At 37.2% G+C, this 16,901-nt stretch overlaps 1 protein-coding gene across 1 annotated transcript in view; it reads left to right on the plus strand.

The window, feature by feature from the left end:
• LOC122793773 (WD repeat-containing protein 49-like) overlaps positions 1 to 16,901 on the plus strand; it is a 630,038-nt gene that overhangs the window by 256,063 nt on the left and 357,074 nt on the right. Inside the window, exon 11 of the mRNA XM_044061963.1 lies at positions 9,728 to 9,833. Coding sequence (XP_043917898.1) covers positions 9,728 to 9,833 — 106 coding nt within the window. The remainder of the gene's footprint in view (positions 1 to 9,727; positions 9,834 to 16,901) is intronic.

Raw genomic sequence — 16,901 nt, forward strand, 5'->3', positions numbered from 1 at the left:
CATCAACATTTTTGTTCTGCATTCTTCCCAGCATGGCTCCTTGATATTGCTTTCTTTTGTGAATACTCAAGCAAAACTTTCATTCAGTATCTGTCCTTTTCCTTAATGTTCTGTGCTCTCCCTACCTTCTTTGCTCAGTCTAGCCATTTCTGTCCCTCCCTTCATTCTTTCTACTATGTACCTAAAAAGCCGTCCCTTCCCTTTTGCAAATTCCCTTTGAAGCTTATGTCTTGGAGATAGAGAGAAAGAGGTGGATTCAAGAAGATTGTGAGCATGTAACTGAAGATGACATTGCTAATAAAATGCTGCTGTAGAGGGAACATCTTACATAAATATAAACAGGCCTTACAGCAATGGGTAATCATACCAGACTCTTGACCGCTGCTTACTCTGTGTAGAGCTTCTAAGCATTCCAATTACTTCCCCAAAATATACTTGTTAAATTGGCTAGCCTATATTGTCCGTGTATATGTATGTGTGCCTTTGTACAAATGTGAGATGTATGCAAAGAGTCCAAGATACAAATTACTTATCCATCCTCTTGCAAAAAGAAATCATTTCCCAGAATAGAAGAGCACAGTATTAAATCACATCTGTAGCTTGGCCACAAACTACTACATTAATGGCCCCAAATGTGTATCCTTCCCACCACATCACTATGACCATTCAGGCTGCAGTAGCTAATTATAGCACTGCCATAAACTGTTAAGCATGTGCACTGTTTATTAAGTAAGTCAGTGACATGTGGCTGCCAGCGTAGCTACAGCCAATAGTATCCTAGCCATCCATTATAATGTAACATGCAGATATTCTCTAGGTACATATCATGCAGGCACACTCATGGTGACATTACAAAGGCACCAGGAAGTGTGGGATGTGGGCCATGATAACAGACACAGCATAACTAATGGTGGTGACAGTGGAACCAATAAACATGTCTCCCAAAATATGCACATATATATATATATATATATATATATATATATATATATATAGGAACATTCAGCAGCCAGGGTACTATGCCCTACCAGTGTAACAGGTTATGGGACATGACTACATCTGCTAATACACATTGCACAAATATGTCCATAAAATAGAAATATGTACAACTCTTCTTAAGCATGCAAGAGAGTGTCATAGATTTGCCCCTGTATGGATCATGTAATGGAAGTGATGTGCATTTTAGTGTCTACCACATTATCAGGTCATGCACATATACTTAGTTGCTGAGAGATCCCTGTTATAGAGGTGGTATATACACAGAACGTGAAATATTAAAGTGAACAATTTACATACTCATAAGCACTGTTTCCCATGAAAAGCCTACAGTTTAAGCTATTGTGGTCAAGTCAAGACTTGGATCCTCACAACCATTTAGTCAAGTCTAAAAAGCAATCATTAAAGCAGGATATGACGCCAGTTATGTCTCCCAAAAATTTTGTGGCCAAGCCTAACTGTTATAATTCAAACATTTAGACTTGAACAGATATTTATGGACAGGGTGTTTTTCCCACATGACCAAAACATAAACAATATTAGATTCTTGATTTGGACAGAACTTACAAAATCTATCCATATCAGGAGAGATGTAACAATTCTTACTGGAATGCAAAAAATCATGGCTGAGTAAAATGTAATTTTAGGAAGGGAATAGTTTAGAGTGAATTACTTCACAGTTTCACTCAGTATAAAGGAAAAAAATTCTTTTCAGTGTATACATTCTAAATATATAACAAATTCTACATACAAAAATCATGTAATACAGATTTTACACAAATAAGAAAAATATGTTTAATTAAGTTAACCGCTGAGATGCAGCTAGGAGGAAGACCATAATCAATACACAATTTGCTAGAAGAAAATTGCTGAATACTACAGACATGTAGAATTCCTATATTTTTTAAAGAGCAGAATCCAACATAAATGCACACTTACTAATTGAAATGTTTAGATATTATTTGTTGATATAAACAGGGACTTTCTTTAAACTTAAACAGTATTACTGTGTTTTAAATAACCAAAGAATGTATGAGAATTGATGTAGATACTTTAATGTTATGTGGTGGATAGGTTAAAAAGGACATAAAGAACTATTATTTATCAAAATGTTCGGTGGACAATTGCAGTAGCCTTCTAAGAAGGAAGGAAGTTAAAAGTAAGTGAAAAACAATAGTAAGTTGAATATAGTAAGAAGAGAAAGCTTTGGATAGCCATTAAGCAATTCCTGTGAGGAACTAGCTGAGAAGAATCAGCAGATCATTAATTATTGTTAATATATAATCAGCAGATTATCAAATAGGTAATGAAGTGTGGAATGGGTAGGTTAAATGGCTAGTAACTGCTGTCAAAATATGTATTTTTAGTCAGTACTTCTGGCATAGAGGGAAGGAGTTCTGTTTACAGCCTAGATGACATGAGTTAACATATAGGGTGTCTGACAGAGCTGGCATGGGCTGATGCGTGTGCCCATCCAGGATGAAGGGTGTGGAGAAACTAGCCATGCACTGCCTTGACCCCCCCCCCCCGAGAAGGAGGTTAATGCAGATACGTACAACCATTAGGCTTACCAAGCTGCTATCTAGCATTAGCTTTCAATGCAGATGTGCTGCTCCATGCACTCTTATGGGGAAACCATTGTGGGTCTCCTTTGTGATACAGACCACATGGTCCCTAGTGTTAGGCCATTACAAAAATATCTTCATTGCAGGAATATTAGCAAGTGCATAAAGTGTCCTTATGGCTGTCTGACTAAGGGTCCTACAGACAGCTGTCCTCCTGATCCCAAGTCAAATTCTTTGGTAAGTGAACAAATGAGCTGGGTCGATTGGGGTGGGAGAGCTTAATGGGCAAAAGAAGTGGGGCCAAAAATCACATAGAAACAAATCAGCATTGCTATATGTTGGATATAAAAAACCCACTGAGATGTAACCAGAAGCAGAATACAGATTACTGATGACTAGAACTACAGCCACCATATGGTAGGATAGTATAATAATATGTAGACAAGGTAGGTGTCAAGCGGTTTTTAAGCATTCTGTATGTTTGTGCTTTCTATCATGTAAGAAGGGAAGTAAAGTTGTATGGCAGAGACTCAATATATAGCACAAAATAATGTTTTGAAGAAACTTCAGCAAGTAACATTCTAAAATGGTTGAAATGCAGCCAGTGCACATTGTTAATAGATACAATTGATCCCAGCTGTGAAAACATTCACCTACGCATTGCACTAGTTGTATAGTTTGTCTTTCTTTTCAGACAGGTATTGCTGTAAACATCCTAGGGGGTAAGGATAACTGAAAAGGTTAGTGATTTGTCATTTATGAAATAAAGTGTCAGTAGAAACACTTCAGCCAGCCACATGAACAAAAGCAAAAGCCCAAATGAAAAGTATTTTTTGGTAAAGTCATCCCGATCAGTAACATTTTTCCAAATGTATTTTATTTATTTTTACATTTGTTGATAAGGAAAGTGCAACTGGGCATGAGAACTCTTTACAGCAGAGGTGTAGGGAGAAAAGCTCCACATAATAATAAAAATGGGTTTACAAGCTAACATGACAGTGAGATAAGAGTGTACAAGCTCACATGAAAATAAACAGAGTTGTACAGGCTCACGTGGTAATTAAGACAGAATTTAAAGTATGAATATACAGGTACATAAATGAAGCAACATACTAATCAAGGCTTTGGATGTAAGATTTGCAGTTATTACACATGTGACAATCAGAATAGAAGTGAAAAGTACATATTAGCAAGGTGCCTACGTGAGATAAATACCAATCGTGTTTGCAATCAAAAACTTACATGTGCTGTAAAACATATCTATTTACATGAGTTTCTTTTAAAGTTACATGTCGTTGAAAGTCTTTTCATTGCTGCATGTGCTACCATATAGTTTAAAAAATGACTCTGTGGCATCCTTAAAGAAAGAAAAAGTCTACCCTGTCTGTGTGTGTGTGTGTGTGTGTGTGTGTGTGTGTGTGTGTGTGTGTGTGTGTGTGTGTGTGTGTGTGTGTGTGTGTGTGTGTGTGTGTGTTTGTATATGGATTCACTTTATAATCTCAAAATACTAAAATACTGAATTTTAGTATCTCGAGACTATAAAGCCGAAAGCCCAAAACACCGACACCCACAACCGCGAAATTCAAAATCATGATCATTCACATACACACACCATCACACGAACAAGCACACATACACCTACCTAATGACACTACAACAAAACAAAACAACACACACAAATACAACATAACAAACAAACACACCTACCATACCTATACGCAGGGGGGCAAGCCCCCCTGCACCCCACACCCCCACTACTTATATACACTAACTCCGAAGTTGCACTAAACACACAAACACATAAAACCAACCACTACACACATTCACACACACACTAAAATCCCTACCCAATACTCTTACAAGAACACCACTTACCTGAATCGCCAGCTAAATCCACAAACCGCACCACACATCATGAACGCGACAACACAACGGTGGATTCAACATTTCCGCATTTGATATTATGCAGTTTCGCATAACTGCACTTTCGACTTTATAGTCTCGAAATACTATAGATATATATATATATACACACACAAACACACACAGGCATATATTGTGTGTGTGTGTGTGTGTGTGTGTGTGTGTGTGTGTGTGTGTGTGTGTGTGTGTGTGTGTGTGTATATATATATATATATATATATATATATATATATATATATATATATATATATATATATATATATATATGTATATAGCTATATATATATATATATATATATATAGATAGATAGATAGATAGATATAGATATAAAAAGTTTACACACCCCTGTTAAAAGGCCAGGTTTTTGTGATATAAAAAAATGAGACCACAATAAACCATTTCAAAACTTTTCCCACCTTTAATGTGACCTGTAACCTGTACAATTCATCTGTTAAAGTAAAAATATAAAATATAAAAAATAAAAAACGTTCAATAAGCCGGTTGCATAAGTGTGCACACCCTTAAACTAATACTTTGTTGAAGCACCTTTTGATTCAATTACAGCATTCAATCTTCTTGGGTACACACCTGCCATCAATTAAAGAGACTCTGATTAACCCCAAATAAAGTTCAGCTGTCCTAGTAGGATTGTCCAGACATTTATTCAGTTGTCTGCTACAGCAAAAGCCATGGTTCACAGAGAGCTAGCATCAAAGAGATCTCATTGTTGAAAGGTATCAGTCAGGAGAAGGGTACAAAAAAAATTTCCATAGCATTGGATATACTATGGAACACAGTGAAGACAGTCATCAAAAAGTGGAGAAAATATGGGACAACAGTGATGTTGCAAAGAACTGGATGTCCCTCCAAAATTGATGAAAAGACAAGATGAAAATTGGTCAGGGAGGCTGTCAAGAGACCTACAGCAACACTGAAGAAGCTGCAGGAATTTCTGGCAAGTACTGGTTGTGTACTACACGTGACAACAATCTCCTGTATTCTCCATATGTCTGGGCTATTGGGTAGGGTTGCAAGACAGAAGCCTTTTCTTACACAGAAAAACATTCAGGTCTGGCTAAAATTGCAAAACAATACATCAGGTCTCCCAAAAGCATGTGGAAAAATGTGTTATGGCCTGATGAGATCAAGGTTGAACTTTTTGGCCACAATTCCAAAAGGTAAGGTTGGCGCAAAAACAACACTTTGCATCACCAAAAGAACACCATCCCCATTGTGAAGCATGGTGGTGGCAGTATCATGCTTTGGGGTTGCTTTCCTTCAGCCGGAACTAGGGTTTTAGTCAAGATGAGGGAATTATCAACAGTTCCAAATACCAGTCATATTTCGCCCAAAACCTTCAGGCATCTGCTAGAAAGCTGAAGATGAAGAGGAATTTCACCTTTCAACATGACAATGATCCCAAGCATACATGTAAATCAACAAAAGAATGGCTTCACCAGAAGAAAATTAAAGTTTTGGAATGGCCCAGCCAGAGCCCAGACCTAAATCCAATAGAAAATCTGTGGGGTGACCTGAAGAGGGCTGTGCACAAGAGATGCCCTTGCAATCTGACAGATTGGAGTGCTTTTGCAAGGAAGAGTGAGCAAATATTGCCAAGTCAAGATGTGCCATGCTGATAGACTCCTACCCAAGAAGACTGAATGCTGTAATTAAATCAAAAGGTGCTTCAACAAAGTATTAGTTTAAGGGTGTGCACACTTATGCAACCAGCTTATTGTACATTTTTTATTTTTTTATATTTTTCCCCTAACAGCTTTGTTTTTTTTTTCAGTTGAATTGTACAGTTTACAGGTCACATTAAAGGTGGGAAAAGTTTTGAAATGATTTATTGTGGTCTCATCTTTTTTATATCACAGAAACCTGGCATTTTAAGAGGGGTATGTAAACTTTTTATATCCATTGTATGTGTGTGTGCGTGTGTGTGTGTGTGTATGTGTGTATATATATATATATTTCTTACTTTTGGTTGAAAGGACACAATATTGAAATCTGTTTGGTCCACTAAAACAGATGGTTGACATGTATGAAAGATTAATAATCCTCAGGCAGATGAATATTTTATTTCCCTGGGAATTGTATAGTCTAGGAGTTATTGAAAATAATTAACAGGGAGTATGGGGGCATGGGCCCCTATATGGAGGTGCAGAGGGGCTCATCCCCTGCAAAACAGTTGCTTTTAGTTTCACCTGCTCCTGAATTAATCCTTGGTGCATGCACAGTACCTGTCAACATTCTGTTTTTGACATTTCAATGTGGGCATTATGGATGTTGATCTTGTGTCAGTTCGCTTACACAGACTACAGCCACATAAATATATATATATATATAGGTTTACTATCAAAAATTCGAAAATAAAAAAAGAAGTGTACCTAACTTTGAATTTTAACATCAGAAATGAACATTTCCGTATGCAGCTAATGTCAAAAACAGCTGTTAATTGTTAAATGTCGCGCAAGCATTTTTGACAATTAACAGCACTCTCACCTTCTTCCCCTACCTAACTAGCTACTACTCACATCACATCGGGCAAGCCCCCCCTGTGCCCCCCCACCCCCCTACCTTAATAATCTAACTTCAAGATCCCACTACACTGGGGAAGGATATTATATATACCGCACTGCACTGCTGCCCTTTACCCTTGAAATGTTATAATTGCTAATGCACAGTCCATTTGCAATGATAACGTTGCAATGATAACCTATACCCAAATAAACTATTCGAACATATGTTGTTTGAATAATTCATAGCCGCAATTGCACGCATGCATTACGACGCTAAGTAAACCATATAAATATATATATATCTTATTCAGATCATAATTTTCTGTGCTGCAGTGATTAATCAGAATCATTAAACTTGTTTTTCATTATCTTTTAATTACTTATTTCCTAAAAGATCCATCATGGGAAGTGTCACACGGACTTGATTTTGGCTTATTCTCTTCTGTTCCAGAATGCAGTTTGTGTCTCTATAGCATGGCACAGCCTACACAATAAATGAGGGGGTTTTCCTCTCTGTTTAACTCCGGTGACTGTGCTGTTTGCCATTGTCTTCTTAGAATGCCTAGCGCAAGCTTTAGCGGTATTTCGTTTTCACTGAATTACTATGGACTGTGTTGAGTGTGATCAGTGAGAAAGTATCTCATGCTACAGTGGGTTTAAACCTCTTTCAGCACAGAATATATAAATGACAATATTTTTGTTAAATATTCAGTGTTATAGTTTCCGGACCCACACTCACACTGCTATTTAAGTGTCAGTTCAAAGAGATAGTAGGGCAGTAGAAAACTAAACAGTTACGTGATAAGGGTAATACTAGCTAAAAACAATAGTATATACCAATTTGCTTATGTAGTGTTGCAATACAACACATCCCTATTATTCAACTAAATCTTTGGAAAATGTTTCACTCTACCTCTTAATGTGAATTGTATAAGACTTTACAGACTGCAGCAAGTTACAATCTCAGGATATAAAATTAAAGGCAGTGACTAAAGGTGACTGCTGCAAAAAGATGTACACCTAGCCTGTGCTCTACAAACTGAGGCAAATTACTTTCTGAAGCACTGTGAATTTTGAACAGGTTAATGGTGAGACCTTCACGATCTATGACATCTAAGCTGTAGGAAAGAAGAAATTGAAACATAACGAAGAGTCTCTGAACACTAAACTACACCTAGCTAATATCATAGGTAGGAAAAATAACTCTGTGATAAGGTTAAGTTAACTGGAAAGAGTACATTTAGTTTAAGATAAACATCAAGCATTCCAGATCAAATCATAATGTCCTCATTAAAACATTTACTCAATCTGATAATCGGTGTGGATGCATTTTATGACCTTTGCTATCTATAATAACTTCTGGAGCATACAAGACTCTCCTACCTGACATCCTGCACCATTGAAAGATGAGATATTAAAGGTGTCAACTAAAGTGGAATTAAACAATGGATCATGTACAGCATTAAGGTGCACTCCTGCAGCTGAAAGCAATTTTTACAAATAGACAAAGCTATGCTGTAGCTTATTATTAACTACAGATAAAGTAAAATTAACAAGAAGGATGGATTCATTATCTGTGTATTGTGCTTGTTTGGCAGTTCCATAGTGACTTGCCATGTATGTTGCTGATAAAGTTTGAGAGCTGGAAACACTCTTAAAGGATGCATTGCATCACTGCAAGTGTGTGTTGGCAGGGTAGGATTGCATTATTCCACCATACTTACTGGTATATATTTTCTAACTAACTAAATAAGTAACTAACTAACTAACTAAACTATGTCCCCTGCAATTACTGACTGACAATTTATAATTTGGCAGAATGTTCAGAAGTATGTTTACATCAACACCGTCAAAAGCCTTTTATGGGTCTAAAAAGACTGTCTCAAGCAATGTATTGCTATTTAGTTATACTGTTCTGGAGCTAAACTGTGACTTACAAATGAGTTTATAATTGTTTGTGGTCCCCCCACCAATGCAAGTTTCTTTTGGAATGTGGTATATGTAACATGTAACAGCATTATAATATTATGGGGTAATAAAGTGGCTAGTAATATAAGCAGCATTCACCAGTTTGACCACACTTCTTTGTTGAACTTGTTGTTCCCCGTTATATTTCATTTATACTTCATGTTTCCAAAGATGTGATATATTTAATGCTCTAAACTGTGTACAGCATTGCTGTGTTAAGCAACAAAGAAACTTCTGTGTCATTTTGAACAAACTGATCATTGTTTTCACAGATAAAGCTAGCGTGCAATGACAGATTGTAGACTGTGTCATACTGTGAAGTTGGATGCAATGCTGTTCCTCAGAAATGAATTTGTGAACCAGTGCTTATATGATGTGTATCTGGCTACAGCAATTATTGGAGTAACTGTCCTCAGTGGATAGTTAATTAACACTTCAGTCTATTTTATTGACTGGGTAGGTGCACTGGAAAGCAAACTGTCTACATACAGGAGGACCCAATAGTATAAAAAGAGCAGGCTTAAATATAGGTAAAACTTCAAAACATATACATAGTTTAGCATATAGTAACAGTGAAATAGCTGGACTATAACATTCCCTACAATAAATAAAATATTAAGACTTTGAGCCATCTAATTAATGCCTCTAGATATTGTTTAATTCAAGTTCAGTTAAAGCATTTAAAGCAATGCAGCATACTGTTTTGGTATGTACTTAAATAAGTTTTAATTCTTAACTACATTTTTTTCTAGGTGGCCTATTGGTTTATTGAGAGGGCATAATTCACCCATCAGTTACCTGTGCATTGCTAATGGAAACAGCAGAATTTATTCTGTCTCCATGGACAACGCTGTTATGGTTAAGTGAAACTTTCTTGAATTTTATTAAAATATAATTTATGGTAACATCAAGTTTTGTAGTATGGACATGTTAATTAAAAGGTATAGTGTTTCAATTGCATTATTAGAATGAAATAATATATGCACAGATGAATAGTTGCTACATTCAGAGAACGCATTTCTGATCCCTCACATAAACCACTGGGGGAGGTGTTAGGTCAGAAGATGGAAAATGCTCCTCATGGCTGGCTGCATGATGTTCATGCCACTGACAGCTCCTGTCTTGGATGGGAAATGGGAACTCCATAGAGGTACGAAAGGTACAAATCAGCATAGTTAAGAGAAACAGGTACTTGTCAATGCTAAAAGTTGTCTTGTAATGGAGCTGAACTATAGTGGTTTAAGATGTGTGATCAATAAAATAAAAAGCCATGAGACAACAGGAGATTAGTCATTGAGACAGTAATCCTGTGCATTCAAAGTATGTTTTGCAAGGTTTATTTGTCGAAGGAAATATCCTTGCCCTCCCTAGATCAGTTGTACATTTTCTTTCCAATGTATCCCATCAATTGTGCGATTAATAAAGGCAGACAAATTATGCACCAATGTTCTCTTCTGGTGATTCAATATTACTAGAAAAAGTGTTGCATTCTGGACGAACGATATTGCTATTGAGTATGCAATGAATGAAACACTGTTGCCTTGTAGTTTAATTGTTTCACCCTGGAAGCATTAACTTGCTGTCTCATTTTATTTTCAAAACTAGGAGCAAGCGTGCTTGGGTATTAGTAAACTGCTATTTGGCAGTGGTGTTATTTTATGGGAAATAAAAAAAATAATACTTATCAGCTAATTAAGGTCAGATTGTTATTGATATGAACCAGATAATTATATGCATTTGTAGGAGGGTACACTGAACTTCATCAGCGAGTATAATTACCATCTATAGACAACATGTATTTCCCATTACCTTTCCATAATTACACGTATAATCTGGGTGAATTAAGTAGTAAATGTTTATTACTTACAGTTGTTGATTAATAGTAGTAATCTAAGTGAATTACTTGCAATTTGATAACTGTGTAAATGTATAGAGGAAATAAATACAAATGATAAGTTAAACTACATTTCTGAATTTTCATGGTAGTTACGACCGTTCACATTTATTATATTATGTATTTAGTAAATTAAAAACATCACTGGTTATAACTGTAAAAATAGTCTCACAAAATATTTTAGTAATGTAGGCTGGCTGAGTAGTGTAAATTGCTACATTCAAGTTACAGCCTGTTCTGATGGTGCGAGTTGAATCTTACTTGTGCAGATATTTACCAAATAAATTATACTACCTCTGAAAGATGCATATTTTACTATTTTGCTGATAGTGCTTATTTTCCACAAGCACAGAACAAAATATTTTTTCATATTATGATTAATGAAAATCCCACAACACTCCCATATCCTTAAGGAGAATAAAAACAGCTGCACAGAATATTATATTAATAAATTATCGGAAAGTATTGTAAGAAATCAGCGAAGATGATAATAATGAAAGGAAATTTTGCCAATAGGGATGACTGCGATTAAGGGTCCAGAGAACAGGCAAGAGAGGGCTGGAGTTTACTGGAGAAAACTGGCTAAGCAACCAGTTTACTGGGAGCAAATATCTAGAGAGGGAAAGGTAATAGAATGGGAAGAAACCAAGAAGACATTTGGACTGCAGGACAGACTGCCTTCCCTATCAGGGACTGATATCTGATAATAGGGAAAGAGAAAGGGATAGAAGAATCCTAAGTGGAAGACCTGATATGGTACAGTTTTTAACTGAATCTAGAACAGCACCTGCTGGTAAAAATGGATAATTAGTAGGGCATCTAAAATACTGCACAATAACCATAGGAATCAATCAGTGGAGGTTACAAAAGATTGGGAAGAGAGATTAGATAAACAATTCACAAGCAAACAAAGGGAGGACATATGTATAACTCACAAATATGCAACAAAGTCTAAAAGATTTAGGATTTTTGCTTGGAAGCATTTGCATAGGTATTTTTACACCCTTAGCAGGCTTCAAATAATTTTTCCTCGCGTAGATGGCAAATGTTGGAAGTATGATGGGGAAGAAAGAGATAACTGGAAACATATTTATGGGACTGTAATGAGTTGATAGACTTTAAAAATTCCTTACAGAGTACTCTGTTAAAAATACTGAGTGAGTAAATGGGTTTTCACAGGTTCATATGTTCATAGGTTGGTACTAAGCTAATGGCCCTAGGGCCTATACAAGCCTAGCCATAACAATTCCCTGGCTATTTCTTCCCAGAATATTTATTTCCCTGGCCCCCTGTCTAGCAGGGCAACTGACATGATCCAGGGGTAAATTTCCTATTTCCCATTCAATCATCAAGGTTCCTTTTGAAAAGGGCCAAAGAGGCGCTCAGCTTGACCTGTATGGGTAGTTTGTTCCAGAGTATGGGGAGTCTCTGGGTCAGGAACCTATCCCTCCAGCATGTTTTATTCATTGTAATGACCAGGTTTAGATCCCTGGAGTGTGTGGCTCTGAGGGATTGGGATTTCTTTAAGTATAGCATGTCCAACAGCTCTGGGTTTGACATGGCCTTGTATGTTAAACAGAAATTGCCTCTGAGTAGGCGATATGCGACAGAGTATAGCTGGAGTTTTTTAGATGGTCAGCATAGAGCATCTGCTTTAGGCCTGTGATTCTTTTAGTGAGGTATTTCTGTGGCCTTTCCAATTGTTGCAGATGTCTTGTGAAGTACATACCAAATGGGGCGTTGTACTCTATAATGGGTCTAATGAGGGATGAGTACAGTGGAACAATGACCTCCTTTTTTCTGAATGAAAAGCCCTTAGTGATGAGGTGTGCCACATAGAAGGATTTCCTGACTGTTGTGACGATGTGGTTATCGAAGGTGAGACCACTTCCACCTGTATCCCTAAGTTCTTTATCACACTTTTAGTGTTTAGTGGACTGCCACTTATGTGGTAATTCATGGGTACATGTTTTTTCCCAAAAGGGATAACTGTACATTTCTTGGCATTTAGCTTGAGCCCATGGCTCTTGAACCAAGAATATGTTTCTGTAAGGCCCTCTTGTAGAATATCCACATCATTTGGGGATTCAATAATGGCTCCCAGTATGCAGTCATCTGCAAACTTTGTTAGCCAGAGTCCCTTAGTGCTGGCCAGTACTTCAGAGAAGTAGATGCCAAACAAGAGCAGTCCCAGGACTGAACCCTGAAATACTCCACTTGTCACTTGTCTGGAGCTGGATTTTGAGTTGACTACTTTTACAGTATGGGTTCTGTCAGTAAGCCAGTTGGCAACCCATCGAGTGATGTAAGGTTTAATGCCCAGCCTAGTAAGTTTATCTATGATTCCAAAGTGGGGGATGGTGTTGAAGGCCTTGGTGAGGTCCAGATAGGCTGTGTGAACCACCTTACCCTTGTCCACAGATCTGGAGACTGATTCAAAGAAGTCAATCAGGTTGAGGAGACAAGATCGGCCATTTACGAAATCAAACTGGGTGGGGTCCAGTGTTTGAAGGTTGCCAATGTTGTTGTTTATAAGTTCCATGATAATGCGATCCATGGCTTTGCAGATCAGGCTCGTCAGACTGATGAGATGATAGTTCCCGGGATCCAAAGTGGATCCCCCCTTATGAAGTGGGATAACTGTAGCACTGCACCACTCACTGGGCATGAAGCCTGAGGTGAGGCTATGATTAAACATGACACTTAGGTGAGGTGCTAGGTCATTTTGTAGTTCATGTAGTACACAGTCCGGGATGTCATCTGGTCCCATGGATGCTGTATTCTTAGACTTAGAGAGTGAGTTTTTTACCTGTGTGGCCATAATTACCAGAATTTATCAATCTTTTGGTATTGAGATGGGCCCTTTAGGGGGTGACAAGGGGTGAAACTGGCACTGAATCAATCTGCCAGGATATTGGCAATATCCTTGGGATCAGTATATTTAATGCTATTCTGTTGTAACTCAGAGCAGATCTGAGCATTGGCATTTAGATACTTGACATAGCTATAGAAATGCCTTGTGGTTGTCCTTGGAATCTTTGGCAATTTTATTTTCATAACTAGCTTTGGAGGATTTTATGAGAGATCTCAGCTTCTTACTGAGGTCGGTAAGGGAGTATTTTGCATCCTGGGATTTTCCTCTTTTCTGCAACAATTTCTTCCTTCTGTTATATAGTTTGTTTATGGCAGGGGACCACCAGATTGGCTTCCTTTTTGGAGGATAGCATCTTGGTTCTATTTGGAATGGCACGATTCATGCACGAGTGGATGTTCTCGTACAGTGCCTTAGTGCAGGAGTAAGCAGTCGAACTTTCAGTTCCCATCTGCATGGGTGTCATGAAGTTTGTCACTTCTGACTTGAGTAGCAGGAAGTTGGCTTTGGAGAAGTTTTTTATGGAAGTTTCCCTACTGGTGGGTGGAGGTGGGATGTGGACATCAAGATTGATTAGCTTATGGTTAGACCTGACCAATGAGGGGGTGACCACTGGTGTGGAGCATCGATTTCCCATGTTGTTAATGACCAGATCTAGGATATTTGAGCCCCTGGTGGGACTATAGATTAGTTCATCCAGGGCATTGGAATTTATGAATTCCAAGAACCGTTGGGCAAAGGTGTTGGTACCTGAGTAGTTTTCCCAATTAATGACAGGGTAGTAGAAATCACCCATTATTAGGGTGTTTGGTTGTATCTTAATATCTTCCAGTATGTTTAGAAAGGTGCGGTGAGAATCCTGGGGGCATGGTGGGGGATCTGTAGCAAGCTACAATTTGGTTTGCAGTCTTACCTAGTGTTTGTTGCACCTGGAGAATTTCAGATGCATTGTGTTGGGCAACTAGCCTGAAGGTGTGAATATCCTTGGTGAATATGGACACTCCTCCACCTTTAGTGCTTTGGTCCTGGTTTGGTGGCTGAAAAGTGTGTGGTAAGAGTTGTAGCCTGGTATTGCAGGGCAGTCTCTGGAGCCTTGAACCAGGTCTCAGTTACTGCACAGATACTGATGTTCTCCATTTTTAGGAGTGCCTCGAGAGAGTGCATTTTGGGGTTTAGACTTTGAGCATTGAGTACCATTACCTTCAGATTTTGCATGCTTATATCTGTTATGGTGGTGGTTTTGTTCTTTGAGCCTTGCCTAAAAAAAGCACTATAGGGGTGGCAAGAGCCTTGGCCAGTAATCTGAATCCCAGGGGTGACAGGTGCAGACCATTTCTGGCAAAGCATCGTGGTCTGTCGATCATGTCTTCCCAGGCAGACTAAGGAAATGATTTTGTTGAGATACAGGTCTGAATTGACTAGACATATTAAGGCCTAGTTAAGTTTAATTCTGGTGACTGCTAAAAAGCAATTAATGGAAGATGGAAATCAAAGTTAAAACAACTGTATTTGCAGTTTTGAATATTGTAACAAAGACAAAATAACAAAAACTGGGATCTTTAGAAAAAGGTAGGGGCAAATTACATAGAAAAATGGAAATTGTGGGAACAGTGCATGCAGAATAATGTTTTAGAGGAGGAGTGAGGTTTAACGAAAAGCAGGAATTAATCAATGTATGGAATGCTGAATTGATTATAAATATGCAAAAGAATATGTGTGATGTATAATGTTTGCAACTATTAATATGTTAATATGGTTTGTTTTCTTTTATTTAAATGTATGCTTGCCTATGTCTTATGTGAGAATTCAATAAAAGTGTTAAAAATAAAAAAAAAAATAAAGCCCATACCATTATTCATTTTCCTGTGGTTATGCATTCTGTCTAGTACCATAATAAAACAAATATAATCCATTAATGATATATTGCATTCCTTCTCTGTGCATGTCTGTGATCTATTCATAACTACTTACATTATGAATTCATAACAGAAAACAGAAAAAAAAAAATAGAAAAGCACCATAAGAAAAAAGTAACTCGCAGAAGTGGTCTTCAGGCCTGCACCTTGAGGAGAGACTGTGACCTAAATATAATCCAGTAATGTAGCAAAATACCATGCACCATTTCTTAGAGTATTAGAGAATTACAGGCTTGTTTATGCCCCTTATATAATATTTTCCTATTGCCTTTCCATTCAGAATTTGCAAGGTGGCATTTTACAATTATAATGAATTTACATTGTTTTAAATAGTCTTACTCTCAAACTGTCAGAATTCAGTTTAGTTTGTATTATCTTGAATTAATGCTTTGATTTTTGAAAAACCCATTGTTAAAGAAACATTTTCCTTCTACAATTTGCCTACGTCATTTTGAGTACAATCTAATATTACAAGTTTTGACATTATTTTTAACAACTTTCATAACCAGATGTTGTTTCCATGATGGAGGAAAATGTTATGTTTTACCTGTGTTGTCAATTCCAAATGTCAAAGACCAGATTCATAAAGATTACCACAAAGTGTACATTATGTGTACACTTAGTGTAACCTTTCTGAGTGAATAGTCAGTAGAAGTATTGTGGTAGGGCTGTTCTTGAATTCAGAAAGTGTACACTTTGTGGTAGCCCTTATGAATCTGGCCTATAGTCTCCATTTGAATATTAATAGTAATCCTGTTTAAAGGCTGAATCAAAGTTTGAGTAACAGCATTAATTTTAAGGCAACTCTTATTTGAACAAATATAGTTTTGACAATAATGTCACTGTTGGTTAGAGAATCTTCATTAAAGCTAATTGAAAGATGCTTCAGGTATCAGCTTGTTAGTACTTTAAGTAACATGTTTGACAGAATATAGAGCTGTAGGGCTAGATAAAGGAATTATTAGGAAGATAGGAACATGGAAACGCCAGTCAAGTGATCACAAAGGACATAAGATGCCTAGCCTTAAACTCCATTAAGTGAACAGACTTGTCTTAGAAGTTGGTGCCTATCTTTTCCGTAATAATATTCACTTCACAAACTAAGCAGGGATAGATATGTCAATCCTGTTATAAATTTCTGTCTACCCATCCAGTCATCAAGACTTACCTTAAAGGTAGTTATAGCAGTAACTTGTTTATCTTTGACTTGCAGTAATAACGTATTCCATAAACTGGGAATGCAT

This window comes from Protopterus annectens, chromosome 2.part0 (genome assembly GCF_019279795.1).
Source record: "Protopterus annectens isolate FY-2018-M chromosome 2.part0, PAN1.0, whole genome shotgun sequence".
Taxonomy (NCBI): Eukaryota; Metazoa; Chordata; order Ceratodontiformes; family Protopteridae; genus Protopterus; species Protopterus annectens.